This window comes from Monopterus albus, unplaced genomic scaffold (genome assembly GCF_001952655.1).
Source record: "Monopterus albus unplaced genomic scaffold, M_albus_1.0 scaffold50.1, whole genome shotgun sequence".
In the NCBI taxonomy this organism is placed as follows: Eukaryota; Metazoa; Chordata; class Actinopteri; order Synbranchiformes; family Synbranchidae; genus Monopterus; species Monopterus albus.
The window spans coordinates 2,543,985-2,559,637 of record NW_018127930.1 but is presented as its reverse complement, the minus strand read 5'-3'; the positions used below and the strand labels follow the sequence as shown (position 1 = coordinate 2,559,637).

Here is a 15,653-nt window from a genome sequence, read left to right as displayed (position 1 = left end):
CCTATGTATTCCCCCGGAGGAGCTGGAGGAAGTGTCTGGAGAGAGGGAAGTCTGGGCATCTTTGCTTAGACTGCTGCCCCCCCGACCCGGTCCCGGATAAGCGGAGGAAAATGGATGGATGGATGGATGTACTACAAATTGTCATAAAAATTTTAGGATGATTACTTTTTTAAAATAAGAGTTAAATTGATTCTGTCAAGCACCATGTGCATTAGATTATTAAAACTTTCAAGGCAACTAATCTTTAGTTTTCTTAACATATAGAATCAATTTTTTAGCTCGAGTTGACAGGTACACTTTTAACTCAGGTGACACTGCACGTTTTTTCCATTTGTTGATTCTATTAAAGACCAAGTTGTCATTACATACTGCATCTACAGTAAGGCAGCAAAGTAATCTTGTATTTAGAACTGAATCTAGTTGATTTAAAAAAAAAAACTCGTTTAAAGAATATTATGAAGTAATACAAATTTACCTCGTGTTTTTAATACTCAGAAATATTTTATTACATGCTTCAGCTTTACTCTGAGACACAGCTGTCAGTAAACCGACCTTTCTCCCCTCAGCGGTCCGTTACATCGAGACAGACCCAGCCAACAGAGACCGACGGACGCCCATAGTGAAGATCAAGCAGGGCTTCGAGCCTCCCACCTTCACTGGCTGGTTCCTGGGCTGGGACCACGACTACTGGACCACTGACCCTCTGGACCGCGTTATGGCTGAACTGGCTGCGTGAGCTCTCACCTGAGCCCCCCCCTCCCCTAAGGCCCAACCCCGCTGCTCCACCGCAAGCAACGAGCTACAATCATAAAGACTTTAACAGCTGGCAACACACCCTGAAAATGAGAGATTTCTTTTTTACATTTTGTTGGTTTCCAAGGGATAGAGGTCGACAAAGCAGTGTTTTAATTCGCTTTGTCTCACATACTACAGTGATGCCTTTATATCCGTTATGAATCCAACCAATAACAGCAGAGCTTTGACAGATACACAGGCTTCCTACAGGGTTTTGCACAAGTCTACTACTATGACTTTTACTGAAATGCAATTTGTCTATTTTTTATTTTGACAATAAAACATGTTCACTAGTGAAATGTAATGACATCAAACATACAGTAAGACAGTTTAAAGCCTTGGGGTGATGCAACACTGGAGAACTGCCAAGACCAGACCGCTTATTAGAAGCAATAAAACTGATGCCTTAATCTTTCCTCTAGTTTACAGTGAACCCATTTCAATTCTGAACCTTTTTAAAGGTACTGTTCTAGTTTAAAATGAGTTGTTTGTACCTTTAGTTTAGATGTCACATATTTATTTTTTAAAAATATGTTAGATTCTTACCTAGGAAGCTTGGGTGATGTTGCAGTGGCCAAATTTTCACGAGAAACCCACGCTTTGCCGCTTTACATAGTCACGGCTTCTGTAACACCGAGGATTCTCTAAGCCATATTTCAATAAACCTAAATGAACCAAATTAAAGAGTGCTGTCTCTACTTTTACAAACACGCCTCTGAAATGAATTTTTTATTTTGATAGTACATTTACCCAAAGGCCTCATACATAAATATGTCAAAATAAAACAAATTCAAATATTAGCAAACTGTAGAAAAAATAGGTTGTTGCAAAAACTAACAATCATAAATCCTGAAAAAAAAACTAAAAATATTAAACTAAAGAACTCCCTGACTTTAATGAGCATAACCAGAGAAGTCATTTAGTGGCCTGCAGCAGTTCAAACTCTTAGAGAAGGTCTACGTGTACTCTAAATGGCTCCTGCAATCAGATTAATTATTATGCAGCTGCAGCACAATAACACTATTGCAGCAATATTCAAACATACAGACATAACTGCAGTAAAAAACAAACAAACAAACAAAAACACACACCAGGGTTTGTATTCCATAAAACAGAAGGGGAAAAAAATCTATAGTTCCACAAAAAAATCTGGGTTCAGGTGTGACAAACCTAAACCCTCCAATTAGTCACAACAATACCATAATAAAAAGTGTGTATATATTTGTTGAGCTCAGTTTGTGGAGATGGAGAGAGAGAGAAACACTACTAAGACATATACTAGATACTGTGACTTGTGCCCTTATTCCTCAAAGGGAAGAACACTATAACAACAACATATCTATAACAACAATGTCAGTTTGATGATAGATAATTATGATGTTTAACTATTTGCCTAGTGGTACACACAAAAAGAACATGTGATTAAAAACTGCTGTTTAAACATACAAGTAAATAAAGCCCTTCAGGGATTTTAATTTGGAAGTGCATAGAATTAGCTGATGGCAGTAAGTTAAGGCTTTTGGCTAAAACATCTGTGACTGGATTCTTTCTAACAGTCCATTAGCCGATGATGAAGCCAGACGGGTGGTGGACACAATAAGAGGAAAAGCTGACAGACCTGCAACACACTGTGTAGCTGATCATGTTCACTTACTTACTGTATAGGAGGGACGCTGAGTAAACTTTGTTACTTTGAAGTGTTCCTAATATTTTGTCCATCACCCTAAATGTTACATAAAATGTTTATGAATGGAAAGCACACTATAAACATAGGAAAGTGACACATGACCAGTAACAATGACAACTGGCAGATCTCAGTCACATTTTAGCTTGCAATCTGAGACAACGCCATTGGCAACGAGAGAAGAAGTATGTCTGTGGTCCTGTCAAATGGCTGATCCCTACTTTCTGAAGGGGTTATTTTAAGGCTGCTGTGTACCTCTGGTGCTGGTTAGTCTCTGATACACTACACCATACCTCTAGTTCAATGCAGCTTTCGCATGGATCTATCTCATACCTTTCTAATTTCAAATCAGTTTATGCCTCATAGTTACACCTCAGTGTTGTAAAATGGCAAAAATGTTTCACTCTCCTAATGAAAGAAAGATGAGTTCCACAGGTCGGAGTTATATTAGTAAGTGAACAGTCAGTTCAGTCAAAGTCTCTCAGGTTGAGACCTGACACAAAGGCTCCACGGTGACACAAGTTGCCGCAAGTCACAGAGAACTTTAAAGTGTTGGTTATGTGACAGACTACACACACACACACACACACACCCTGCTTTGTGTGAGGCTGAGTAGCTGCAGACCAGTCAGACCACTAATGTTTTTGTACATGTGTACGTGTGTACGCACTGGTCTAAGGTTACAACAATAGGTACCTTTTATTTTTTTTTAACTATGTGTAAAGCTGATGACAATGGTTGGTTCTTCCTGCCACTACTCTGACAGTCAGGGAGCATTAAAGCTGCACTACAGTTGTTTTGAGTCAAGTGTCATTCACAGTACAAAATCTAAGTAGTGAACAGCAAGCACCTGCTTTGGTCAGCCCTTGGCGGACCCACCGGTCTAACAGTAGATTTTGCTGTGCGTCTGGCTCCACTGGCTCTGGTTAGTCCTCATCAGCGGTCGTTCAGTTGACTGAACACACTGAATGAGCAGAGAGTGTTCTGGCTGGCTGCTTAGTTAAACAGATCAGTGTACAGGGATAGAAACAAATTTGACCTAATGTACATTTCATTTTTTTTAAACTTTGGCCCATGTGTTTAAGCTGTTTGAACAATTTAAAAGAATATTTTTGGAACAAAATGTCTATTAGTAGTATAGTTTTTCTGGTTTTCAAACTCAAAAGATGGCAGACAAAACAAATGCATTTTAACAGCTGCTCCGGTTTGAGTATCATGAGCCACAAGCACAACATCTTAAGTTATTGCCTTCGCACTGCTGATTCAAAGAGAAAGGTTTAATATGTGTGTGTAAATGATGTATGCTGTATGAGCAGGTACATGAACAGTGTGTCTGGACACTCATTTTTTAATGAAGCCCTGCATCATCTCCAGGGGCAACGGGAAAATGATGGTCGAGTTCTTCTCAGCAGCGATGGTATTGAGGGTCTGAAGGTAGCGCAGCTGCAGGCCTGACGGAGACTCGGAAATCACCAGGGAAGCCTCCTTCAGTGCCCGTGAGGCGTTCATCTCGCCCTCTGCTGCTATCACCTGGAACAGGAGGACAGAGAAGTGAGTGAACCAGACACAGGGCCTGGGTGTCACAGCCCACTCAGAGAAACTCGCTAAGATCTGTCCTTGTTATGAACTTCAGCAAAACTCGTTTTACTGACTTGTGATGAATTTCTTGTTCAATCCTTTCAATTCCTTTTTAACCAGTTTCAATCACTGATCAGATTTCTTTTTTGATATTCTAAGAACTACTAATATTTAGTAGGATTAGACCAATATGCTGGTTTACATATAGAACAATGGGCCTCATTCACCAACACCTTCCTGTTTTCTTAAATTTGATCTTAGCTTGTTCTTAAAAAAGGTCCTAAGAAAAAACCCAAGAACAAATCCCAGATAAGAAAATATTGGTAAATGCAAGAATCTTTTGTAAGTGGGCTTTTAAAAATTTGTTCTTAAGAACAGTTGGTGAATGAGGGCCATTGTCTGCAGTCTACATGTAAGTGGAAGCTTTGGTCAACAAGAACAGCCACATCAGAGAAGCCAGAGCTGCCCTGGTGGAAAGCCACTGCGAAGTTTTAGAGGACCTCCTACTTACCTTGGCTCTGGCCTCACGGCTGGCCTCGGCCTCAGCTGCCATGGCCCTCTGGAGCTGAAGAGGCAGCTTTACATCTTTGATCTCCACCCGCTGCACCTTGATCCCCCAGTCATCTGTAGCATCGTCCAAAGTGGACTGAAGGGACAGAAAGACATTTTTCAACATATTTAATCACATTTCTCTATTTAACATCTCATTTTGTCAGCACTGGGCTGAAACTAGCAACATGCCAATTGATTAATTGAATTTTTTTTTTTTATCAAATCAGACAAAGCCTTCCACAGTGACAACAACAACAACAACAACAACAACAAAACGTCCCAGGATGCACCCTTCTTGCATATGTCTGGAAATGGAAATTCCATTATGTTTACATTCATGCTGTCAGTAACTACCAAATAGGCTTTCAATGCAGGAATCACTGTTGGTAAACCCAGACTGTGCTGTACTGGTGTTTAAGCAACCAAATCAAGGTGTTTTACCGCAGCAGCAGCAGGAAGTGCAACTGTTGTGACTGAAACAAACAAGTGTTGACGTCCTAATGGCCTTCTAGTTCAACCGTGCTCTAAGCCAGATGATGGCGGCAATGCACAGTTTTATCATTTTCAAACTCCTCCTACACAACACAGGGGGAGGACACTGGTTTTCTATTGCATTTGCTAATATAGAGAGAACCCACTTGACATAAAGGAGACATAAACAGTGTCTGCAACGTTCTACATATTAATGTAAAATGTGATCTCAGACACCCCAAGAATGTTTCTTCACTTTTACAATAATGAAAGCTGGAAGGTTCCATTGATCCATTGTCTAACAGAGCTGGTGAAGAAGAATGTAAAACAGCAGCAAAAGTGTAAATTTATCACAAGAGAGTGAAGAGACAAAACAGGACTAAAACTACCTTGCCTCTCAAGCGTTTTTACCCAGTACTGAACACCTGAGTACATATCACATTATCAGACTGCCTACAGGTGACTAAGAAACATTCTGTGTGAGCAAGAGAAGTAAACACACTCAGTTACAGCAGCGTAGCATAAACTCAAGGTTAAACTTTAGTGAATAAATCAATAATTGAGCTGTACTCTAAGCGGTACACATGGGGTTGCCTTTGTTTGCAGCTGATACACATTTAACAGCAGTTTGTCATCAACACTGATGCTGACACAGTTCAGGTGGCAGTTGCAGATGGCAAACCTGGTTTTTAGCAAGATGGCCCAAGTCACTTTGTCTTGTTAGCGTTATAACTGTTTACATTTACTGCTGCAAAATACTTGAGTGTGAATTTTTAAAACCTCATATCTGAACCACTGAAGTTCCCTGATAGACTAGTGTTTAGGGCGCAGAGCTCTCACCGCTGCGGCCCGGGTTCAAGTCAGGGTTACATCAGGAAGGGGATCCAGCGTAAAACACATACCAAATGTCAACACACGAATCATCAGTGTGACGATTTGCTGTTGCGACCCCTAATGGAAAAAAGCCGAAAATGACATCATCATATCTGGTCCCTGGAAAGCACTCTCCACATTCTCCTTTTCTAACAACCACAGCTACCGTATGTCAGCATGTTGACATAATGACTCAGAGATGCAGATAGATTGACACCACAGCATCATATCCAGTCAGGTAAGAGACAAAGATTTACCAAGATAAGTCAGGAGACAGTATACATTGTCTGATAGTCTTAATATACTATAAGCATTTAATATTTGCAGCAGCTCTGCATGTGCCTGCTAAAAAGCCAAGCACCGCACAGAGAAAGAGGGACAAAGGCAGAGCAAAAACCAGGGTTAACATCAGTTTGGCTTTTTGAGTTGGATTGTGTTAAAAGCCGCCCAAGACTCAAACTTGATTCAGATGTGATGTCCTTCCTTCTGGGTGTATTAGCATCTAAAGCTAAAGCGGTTCTTTTGGCAACATTAATGACGTAGTATGGGCATGATTTTACATTTGTAGTGAATTAATAGGATTTTAATTTGGAAGCAATTCAAGCTCCCAACCTGGGAGTCATAACTCATGCTGTTGCTTCAGAAAACAAAGAGCAGGGCAAAGAGCAGTAAAGAATGGCTTCTGGTGTAAGTTAGTTTTGAATCTCACTAGACCCTCTAGTGGCCGAAAAGAAATTCGGTGTAACTTTAATGCTAAAATATGTTGGTACAGCTTTAATCTGTTTTTCTTAAACATCAATACAGCTCACAGCAGTTATCCTCAGAAATGTTGACTGGATGAAAATCAGCAAAATACATAAAGGGGATATAGAATAGTGAAACAAGGTTGATACAAAGTCAAATCTCCAAGGGCTGCATCAAATCCAAGACCTGATAGATGCATTAAAAGAAAAAAAGTAACAATCCTTACATGGCAAGTGTATAATTAGTATGAGCATATTTTGAATCACAAAATTACAATTGCAAGACAACAGCGTGTTCAGGAGCTACTATACCTGCATGCTTTATTTACATTTTATTTGCACATAAAGAAAGTGACATCATTAACAAGTGTTGAACAAAAGACACCAGGGTAAACAAACAACCACTAAAAAAACCAACAACAAACATAAGCTGAGAGAAAGAAGAGGAAGATGCTGACAAATCAATTCTGCTAATTCCTCTGTGTGTGTACGCATGTGCGTGTGTGTGTGTGTGTATGTATATCTGTTCATGTGTGTGCAAGTGCGTCTGGGGAGGGAGTATATAAATGAATACAAAACGCCCTTCAGATGTATAACAGTTATAATGATATTAGAAACAAATACAATAATAATAATAGTGGTTACTAAAAAACCATTTTCTAAGGCCACCCCGGATCTCATCATGAGAATAGCGCAAGCTGATCCCTGCCCACACCGTGGTGGAACATCAAGGTAAGATGTCGCAAGGCACAAGGTCCAGGCCCTCCCAAGGCCACCCCACACCCCTATCCCCCCTGGGTATTATCCACCATTATACGCCATGCTTACCCAATTCTTGTTTTAATGTTTTTATTGTCTGGTTGCTAATAAATGAATGAGTGTCTTGATTGGATATAATAAACTTGCCCTGTTTTCATTTAGGTGAAAAGAGGCAGAGAGGTGGTTGAATGGCACAAGCTTAAGTGCCCATACCACATCCAACCATATCCACTCCACCCAGTGCTGAACAGGTTCCAGCCCACTCTGGACCTGAAGCACACCAAATAACAAGTGAACCAATCATAAAAAAAAATCACTACCTGCATGCTGTGAGCGATTTCTTCACGGTCAGACAGGATCTCTGCCAGGTTCTTGGTGCCCAAGACGTTCCTCAGGGTGGTCTGGGCCAAGAGCCGGGTAGCAGCATCGGCATTAGTGATGTTAGCCACAGCCAGTATAGCATTCTGGACTCGGTAGTACACCACACCATCCACACTCACTGTCACGGAGTCTTTAGTCAAAACCTAAGAGCAGAACAGTGATTGAACAGATACATGAGGAAGTAACAAAAGGAAATTGTTGGATGTTTGGAAAAATGTTTCACAGACGTGTTTAAATCAGTGCACTGCTGGTGGGCTGCATCAAGAATCGGCACAATTACTTTGATGTCCTTTGAAATTCTGGGAAAATGATAAAAGTATTTGTTTAATGTAATTCGAAGTACACACGCCATACCTCTTGTGGTGGGATGTCAAAGGTGATGGTGCGCATGTCCACATTAATAAAGCTGTCAGTGCACGGCAAGATGAAGAACAACCCTGTGGAATCACAAAGATGCAAACAGTTTTAACAAAGACTAAAGCCACTGTAAACACAATAATGAGGAACCTTCTTCACAAATCACCAGGATGAATGAAATTCTGGCAGAAAGACAAGTCAAACTCCCTTTATAAGACTGCAGCTGTGCTGACAGCGAGGCAAAGCTGTAAATATTTGCAGCTTTCATGAGTCTGTTTCAAGTCACAATGATTGAATTAGTGCATGAAACACTGCCTAAGTGAAACAGACATGGTAGGTATGCAATCATTTAGCAAACAATGCCACCGCAGTTGCAGACTTGTGGGCTGCATTTCCTTTCAGAATATTGTGCATTTAAATGGTAAGATCACAGCAGTCTGTTCAGGGGCCATGAAGACAACCACACTCCCCTCATGCACATGACATTTCCAGCATTGCTCAACCATTTATTTCCTGTCAAACAAACAGCAAGGCCACAGCTGCTCTCTGTAAACCCTCTTGTGACGCAGAGGAAAAGTCCAGTGATAAGCACCATTTAAAAAAAAAAAAAAAGCTTAGTTCTGTAGTGGTTAAAGCAAACAGAATACAGTTAATAGCCAATGCATAATGTAGTATGGAACAAAATATAGCAGTGTGAGTTGAAAAACCTTTTGTTCTTTTATACTGCTCTCTGAGAGGGGTTCTGGTGCCAGGCTTCCTGTTGTTTAGTACATCTTACAGGAAGTTCCCCAAAAAAGAGACACAAGAATAGGGGCTGATGCCAGAGGGGGAATAACAGGAAGTGAAAAACTGGAATAAAGTTAGCAATAGAGTTGATCCGGTGGGTGTGCATGAAGACCTTGGAAGAATTGCAGACCTGCAGCCGACTGCCTGACCGCCTCTGCCTGAGAGACTGAGACTGACAAGGTGGTCCTGTATTCCACCCTCTCAATCATATTTCAATAATGTTGTTCAACAAATGATTCTTGGCACTGCAGTGATTTTCAGTGCATTGATTTTACCCACGACAGTTCTGATAATAATTATCTCTGTTCATGGCAGAAGAAAAGTGTATAGACAAAATGCTCCACAGAACACAGTTTTCATTTTATGACATGAGATATGATTTGATCAATCCAGGTTACGGGTGTGAGAGTAAGGGGCATTATGGGAAACCAAATTCAGAATTCAACTTTGGCTGCAGCTCCCTGGGAACATGAGGCTTAAAGGCAGACAGCTATTATTATCCTGTGCCATCATAAGCAGGGTCGTCCCCTGGCTCTCTCAGGAGTCATGTTTCAGCATTCAGAGAGGACACTGGTTGGTTTTTTTATCCAGTAAAAACAAATATCAACGATAAAGAGGCAGTGAAGTTAAGAGATATATGCAAATAATCTCTTGTTGGAGCCTGTATTTGTATTTAACCAAATACACTGCCTTTCAAAACAGAAGCTACATGACAGAACAGGACGACAAAGGTATTCAGACCTCAGGCGCACGCAGCAGTGCTGCCAGACATGTTCCTCTGGGGACCAGGAACCCAGACAGTCAACGTAGTCTCAGTGAACTTGTGTACACTGTGGTCATCTACAGTCTACATGTTAAGTATTTAAACAGCCCCGTGCTTCAGCACATTCAATTTGTAAATAAAAATAGATACTACATTAGAATACCAAGTATCAGCTGTCTGAACTGCATGAGGTAACATGCTACTTGAATTTTGATCCATCTTCTTCTTGTTATTATTAGGCCTACATATTTTCCATTTCCCATTTCTACTACTCATTTGACCTTTGTCATGCTGTGTAATACTGCCACAGAGTTTTGTACAGATGTTGATGGTCCACAGAGGATGAATCTTAGTGACTTTGACGGTGCTCTGACTTTTACTGTAGCAGGTTTGCTGATCTTTTGACTTCTCATCAAGCAGCATCATGAGGTCCAATTTTTAATTTGTCCAAAACCTAACTGGTAATTAGTTGATGTTGTTTCCCGCTGAAGACCAAGCTGAAGACATTTAGAATGATCTGTCTGACAATGGTCCCCTAACAGAGGGAGGATGTGTATAAACACAGCTGCAATTCCTGCACTGTTTGTTTAATGTGGATATAAACACCTTTAATTATGAGCCGTTAGTCAGCACTTTAAGTTCAGTGTCACTGTTTTGTTTTAGACTAAATGTGCTGCAGTACAGTGCCAATTGAACCAATCATTTGTCACTGTACAAATACTGTAGACATCTCTGGCGCCCTGAACCTCTGAGTTGCCATAACAACCTAAGCCATTAAGCCTGCTGGAAAAACACAGCATCAATCAGGACTCTGATTGAATTGACCACATTAGAGATGAAGAAAGGCCAGCAAGAAGAGCTGGTCATGTGGCCTTGTACTATTTGCAGCAGAGGCACAACATCCCAGGCCAGAACGGATAATGACAGTCCAGTGCTTTGTTTACAACAGCACCACTTGTCCATCCCTCCTTCTTTCCTGTTTTGGGAGGCTGGATTAGTTCAATCCACTGACTGTATATAAAAGCTAAACAAACCCACCGTGACGTCATCCACTGGTTTCCTGAAGTTGGGCAGTTAAACATGGGAGTCTATGGAGATTAGCTCCCTGTTGGAGCCAGCCTCAAGTGGCCTTTCCAGGAACTGCAGGTTTTGGCATTTCACACTGGCTTCACTTGTCAGCCTCAGAGGCTGCCACTTGGTTCAACATCAGAGAAATGCTCCTTAAACACTTCTAGAGCTGTATTTACACACAGAATTCTTACCAGCATAAAGCCATATGTGCTTCAAATGTGACACAGTAATCCACTCTATTAAAAAAAGCACAAGCCTCAAATTTATAGGCTTTAGGAGAAAACAACGCAAGTCTGCATTTAGAAGAAACTAAAGAAAAACAGAGAACCTAAACCTGAACTTGTGAAACAAAATATATTTTAGTACCTGAGCCTTTAAAGAGTACTTTATAAACACACTGGAAACATGCTTGAAATACAATTCAATAAAAAAAACTTAAGAAGTGCATGAAGTAAAAATAAATAAATAAGAGCCAGTTTCTAACCTGGTCCTTTGGCTCCTCCTCGTAAAATGCGGCCTAGGCGAAAAATAATGGCTCGCTCATACTCCTTCACAATCTGTGAACAAAGAGAACCCCACAGATGGCTTGTATATGAGCCTTTTCTTTCTCTTATGAGCAATTACAATGCTGACTGAGGACACCTCTTAATTAATGTCAAATAATGGTTCACCTGTTTCTAAAGGCTGTTAAATAAATACACGTAACATCAAGGATTAGTGTGCAGTACAAATTTACAAAGCACGAAATAAACAACCGTAGAAGTTTACTCTACTATACCAGCTTGGAGAATAGAGTGTGGATTTTACCAGCAGCTGACCTTAATGCATGCCCAGATGGAGAGGGGGAGAGTAACCAGCATGAAGATGATGGAGAGCACGACCAACAACCGGCCACATACGCCGATGTCAGAATCTGCATTCTCCAAAGCTGAGGGAAAGAAAACAAATACATGTACTGAAATCAGTTCAACTGATTCCAGTCGTCCCTGGGAATATACTGTAATGCCCTGAAATAAGGGCATCTGCAGATTTGGTGTTCAGAAGCACAGTTCTTTTAGGGGCTACTCCCTTGTTAAAATCCTAGAGTCTAATCCAGTCTTGCATCTGAGCAGCTTTCATTGATCTCTAAACAGCCACCATTCGCAAATGTATGTGATTAATTGTTTTTAGGTGGCCATCGCTCACATTTACACTCCCACTGCTTTCAGGCAGATGTTAGGTAAACACTGGACTGAACTCATCTGCCCTGCCTGCAGCATTTACTTGTGCTTAAATTTGATAGTGCCCATTCGGTGGCCGAGATCCTACCTTCAACATCATGTGAATGATGCCTGCTCGAAGACAAAGTTACAAGTCCATCCATCCATCAATCCAAAATCAATTTTTTTTTTCGTGTACAGTTCTTTAGAAAGTACGTACACATTGTTATCTATGCATGCGTGGATCGTCTAACACACGAATCACCTTCCGCGCACACACGGATTTTTGAGTGTGTTTTTCCGCACTCTCAAAAGTCCGCAATCCACGAATGCACGGTGCGTTTAAGGGCACGTAGAAAACTCGGACATCTGAGTTTCCAAACCTGTTTGCCAAACAAAAGTATTTACACAACGCTATTCCAAATGGACATTACATAAACTAAACAAAAATATCTAATACCTAACACGTTTTAACAGAGAACATTCCACTTGCCTGCAGTTTGTGGTGCATGTTCTAAATTTTTATATATTTAGAATTTAGAAGTTATGAAGCTAAAGTTAATGTTCCGCCCTGCAGAGTTTATAGTTTTTCAGTAGGGCTTATTTTAATGATGCACAAATTCCTCCCGACGAATTTTGTGCCCTTAAAACGCACCGTGCATTCGTGGACTGTGGACTGTGGACTTTTGAGAGTGTGAAAAAACACTCTCAAAAATCCGTGTGTGCGCGGAAGGTGATTCATGCGTAGGTAACATTGTGTACGTACTTTCTAAAGAACTGTACACGAAAAAATCGATTTTAAGCATTTGTAAAATGTGTTTTATGTGCAGTTTGTGAACAGCATGCATGTGTGAACAACATGACACACACACACAAATGGCTTGTTACAGACAAAACGTTAAACATGCATTTGTAACATTTTTGATAGTATTTTATCTCCATATGGGCAGAACATGCAAACTCCGCACAGAAAGGCCCCAGGTTGGCCGGGGTTCGAACCCAGAACCTGCTTGTTGTGAGGGAACAGCGCTAACCACCGCGTCACCGTGCTGCCTAAGTTACAAGTCAAAACGCGATTATAGTATCTGCACCGGTTATGTTTCCCGTCAAAGCTAATATCTTTTACCTTCTTTTATTGAACGCTATTATTAGCCAGAGACTGGAGCATGCTAATAAACACCAACCTTAGCTAAACACATTCACAGCTGACGGTTAATCCACTGCGTAAAATCATTTCTAAGGTTTTCCACATCCCTTCTGGACTGTGTATCATCAAGGGAAAAGTAAAATAACATGTCATTTCTGTTCTGTTTCACTGACGTTAGATTACTGGCTAATGGCTTCCTGTGTGGGCAAACTGCCCTGAACATCACATAACCCCTTAAACGTTAGAAAGTGAACAGATGCTACCTGATTGACGCTCTTGTCTCTTGCTTTCTTTCATTACTACGCCTTCGTCGTTGACAGACATGTTAACGCCAAAATAAAGTGTCTAACGGTGACAGAAAACAATGATCGTCTTGTGTTTACTGGAGCGACCGTGTGACTGCCCTGCAGCTTAGTAACTGCTGCAAACCCTAAGCGTTGACTTGTAGGCGCTGTGCCTGTGACGCAGCACGCAGTTTTCTCAGCCTGTCAATATCCAGACCGAGGTAAACAGTTCGTTTAAAGGGGGGCTGTTTTTGCCACAGAAACAGTAAATTCTTGCAAAAATATTTGTTTTTCAAATGTCCCAGACTAGCCGTGCTTATTTGTTTTTTAAAGACATCCCAGCTAGACTGTACATTTCCTAAACATCACATTTTATATCACCAACCAAAGAACCATATTGGTAATATGAAATCTCTCAACACTGTTTGTAATGCTCACTAATATTTTGCATCATAATGCATTGTTATAATGACACCAAATGGATAAAAACTGGTACTAAACATTTAAAATTTTCAAAACAACAGATGAGAGTGGGACAAATTTCTAAGATGTCCATAAACTAGGTAATGACAATTGAATTCCATCTGCTGATGACAGTGAGATGATATTAAGTGGACTCTCAGTTAGGATTATTTTGTCAGATTTGTGAAATGTCCCCATTTTTGATCTCTTCATTGTGTCTTATGTTAATGAACACCAACTTGTATCTCCCACAACATACAGTAGCAAAGCTGCAAATTAAATGTGGACATCTGAAATGAAAAATGAGAAAAACTGCAAGCTTACGTGATTATATTTAAAAAAAATAGCCGACATTTTGACCCACTAGTAGAAATGTCTATTATTTCTAAATATATCATATAAGCTTTAAGTGTGCTGTCATTTTCCTCATTCAGTTTTTCATGACCAGCACCTGTCTTTTAAGTGTGCATTCATGCTAGGTTTATTCCATGACAGTTTGAAATGAGACACTTAACAATGAAAAGGGACTGCAACAACAAAAATGTTCTCCTATATTTAGGTTGTACTGCTGTCTGAATGGTTACTGCATATGGCTACTGTGACTGACAGAGAGATATAATGACAGAGAGTGTATAATGTGGCATCTGTCAAACTAAATGTGAAATGACTGATTTATGACCGAATGACCGAATGACTGATTTACGTGTATATGCACAGCAAAAGTTTTTCGCACCTCTGGGGTATGATTTACGGTTTTATTGATTTCGTTTACCACTGGATTGATTCCTGTTACACCACCACATCTTGACAATGGGATCCGGACATATGATTTTCTGACTTTTCAAACCCAAGTAGGGCTTTTGTGCAGGGCAAAGTGAATGTTTCCCCCCTAGTTTTGTTTCATGTTGGAATACAAACAAATGTTGCTTTCTAACTATTTATAGGTGTAAGGAATAAAGCAAATCAAATAATTAAAATTGGGACTAAAGCGAATTTGTATAATGAAACACTTTTTATAAACACCTTTTAACTAATAAACACACGCTGCATGCATAGCTTAACTTTAACAAAAACTTACCAATTCTCTCACAAATTACATCCACAGTTGGTGTAGAATAAATTCTGTCACAAATTAAAGTTTTACATGCTGTAGAATAAATATCCTTCATGAATAAAATTTGTAGATGGTGTAGAATAAGACACTTATCCAGCAAAAATATTCCACAGTGCACCAATGATTACCAGGGCGTTTCCCTGTAAGGGTGGAATACTGACAGTGCATTAGGGACATTTATGTTTTCATGTTTGTACTGTATGAAACTTGGGTGCTTTCCATATAACAGTCATCTGACGACTTTCAGTGATTTCCCACGAGCATGTATTTGTACACCCACAGGCAAAAAATGTTTTCCGCTAAGGCTTTTCTGATGTACATACAGCACCTTCCTCTTTTAGCAGAACAATTTTTGTTAGCGATGTTAGTTGAGTGTGTCTATGAAGGACTGTAAGTCAGCATGGGTTTAACCATTAGCAGTAATCATTCTTGTCTAATATAAATAGGTTTCATACTAATAATGATATTGGTGTGATTCCCACATACAGGTGTGAAAGTACAGGAAGGCAGAAGGGGGGAGGAAGGGGGCAGGGGGTTTCCGGATGGGGAAGGGATTGGGATTTAGGGGTCATAAATCAATCATTTCACACTTAGTTTTACAAATACCGCATTATATATCTCTCTACTGATGAGT

General features: G+C 40.2%; 2 protein-coding genes across 7 annotated transcripts in view; one reads left to right on the top strand and one right to left on the bottom strand.

Moving 5' to 3' along the window:
• gsna (gelsolin a) overlaps positions 1-2,111 on the top strand; it is an 18,896-nt gene extending 16,785 nt beyond the window's left edge. For all 5 annotated transcript variants that reach the window (XM_020601038.1, XM_020601039.1, XM_020601037.1 and 2 more), the window contains one exon: positions 567-2,111. In XM_020601038.1, coding sequence (XP_020456694.1) covers positions 567-736 — 170 coding nt within the window. In that variant the 3' untranslated portion in view covers positions 737-2,111. The remainder of the gene's footprint in view (positions 1-566) is intronic.
• A 1,081-nt stretch (positions 2,112-3,192) lies between these two features.
• Positions 3,193-13,612, bottom strand: stom (stomatin). 2 transcript variants are annotated; one of them, XM_020601041.1, is made up of 7 exons: positions 13,423-13,612; positions 11,632-11,741; positions 11,298-11,370; positions 8,191-8,273; positions 7,776-7,979; positions 4,569-4,703; positions 3,193-4,009 (listed from the first exon to the last, which is right to left on the bottom strand). In XM_020601041.1, exons 1-7 carry the CDS (start codon positions 13,481-13,483, stop codon positions 3,821-3,823), a joined length of 855 nt encoding a protein of 284 aa, XP_020456697.1. In that variant the 5' UTR covers positions 13,484-13,612; the 3' UTR covers positions 3,193-3,820. The 2 variants fall into 2 exon arrangements, with proteins under 2 accessions (XP_020456697.1, XP_020456698.1); XM_020601042.1 differs by lacking the exon at positions 13,423-13,612 and adding an exon at positions 12,122-12,187.
• Between the last annotated feature and the right edge of the window lie 2,041 nt (positions 13,613-15,653).

What these genes read in the sequence shown, in the direction of transcription:
- stom (XM_020601041.1), bottom strand. Translation starts at nt 13,483, where the DNA reads ATGTCTGTCAACGACGAAGGCGTAGTAATGAAAGAAAGCAAGAGACAA. An exon ending in CCATCTGGGCATGCATTAAG is followed by an intron (nt 11,371 to 11,631) that starts GTCAGCTGCTGG and finishes CTTTGTTCACAG; the next exon opens with ATTGTGAAGGAGTATGAGCG. An exon ending in GCCGTGAGGCCAGAGCCAAG is followed by an intron (nt 4,010 to 4,568) that starts GTAAGTAGGAGG and finishes CTCCTGTTCCAG; the next exon opens with GTGATAGCAGCAGAGGGCGA.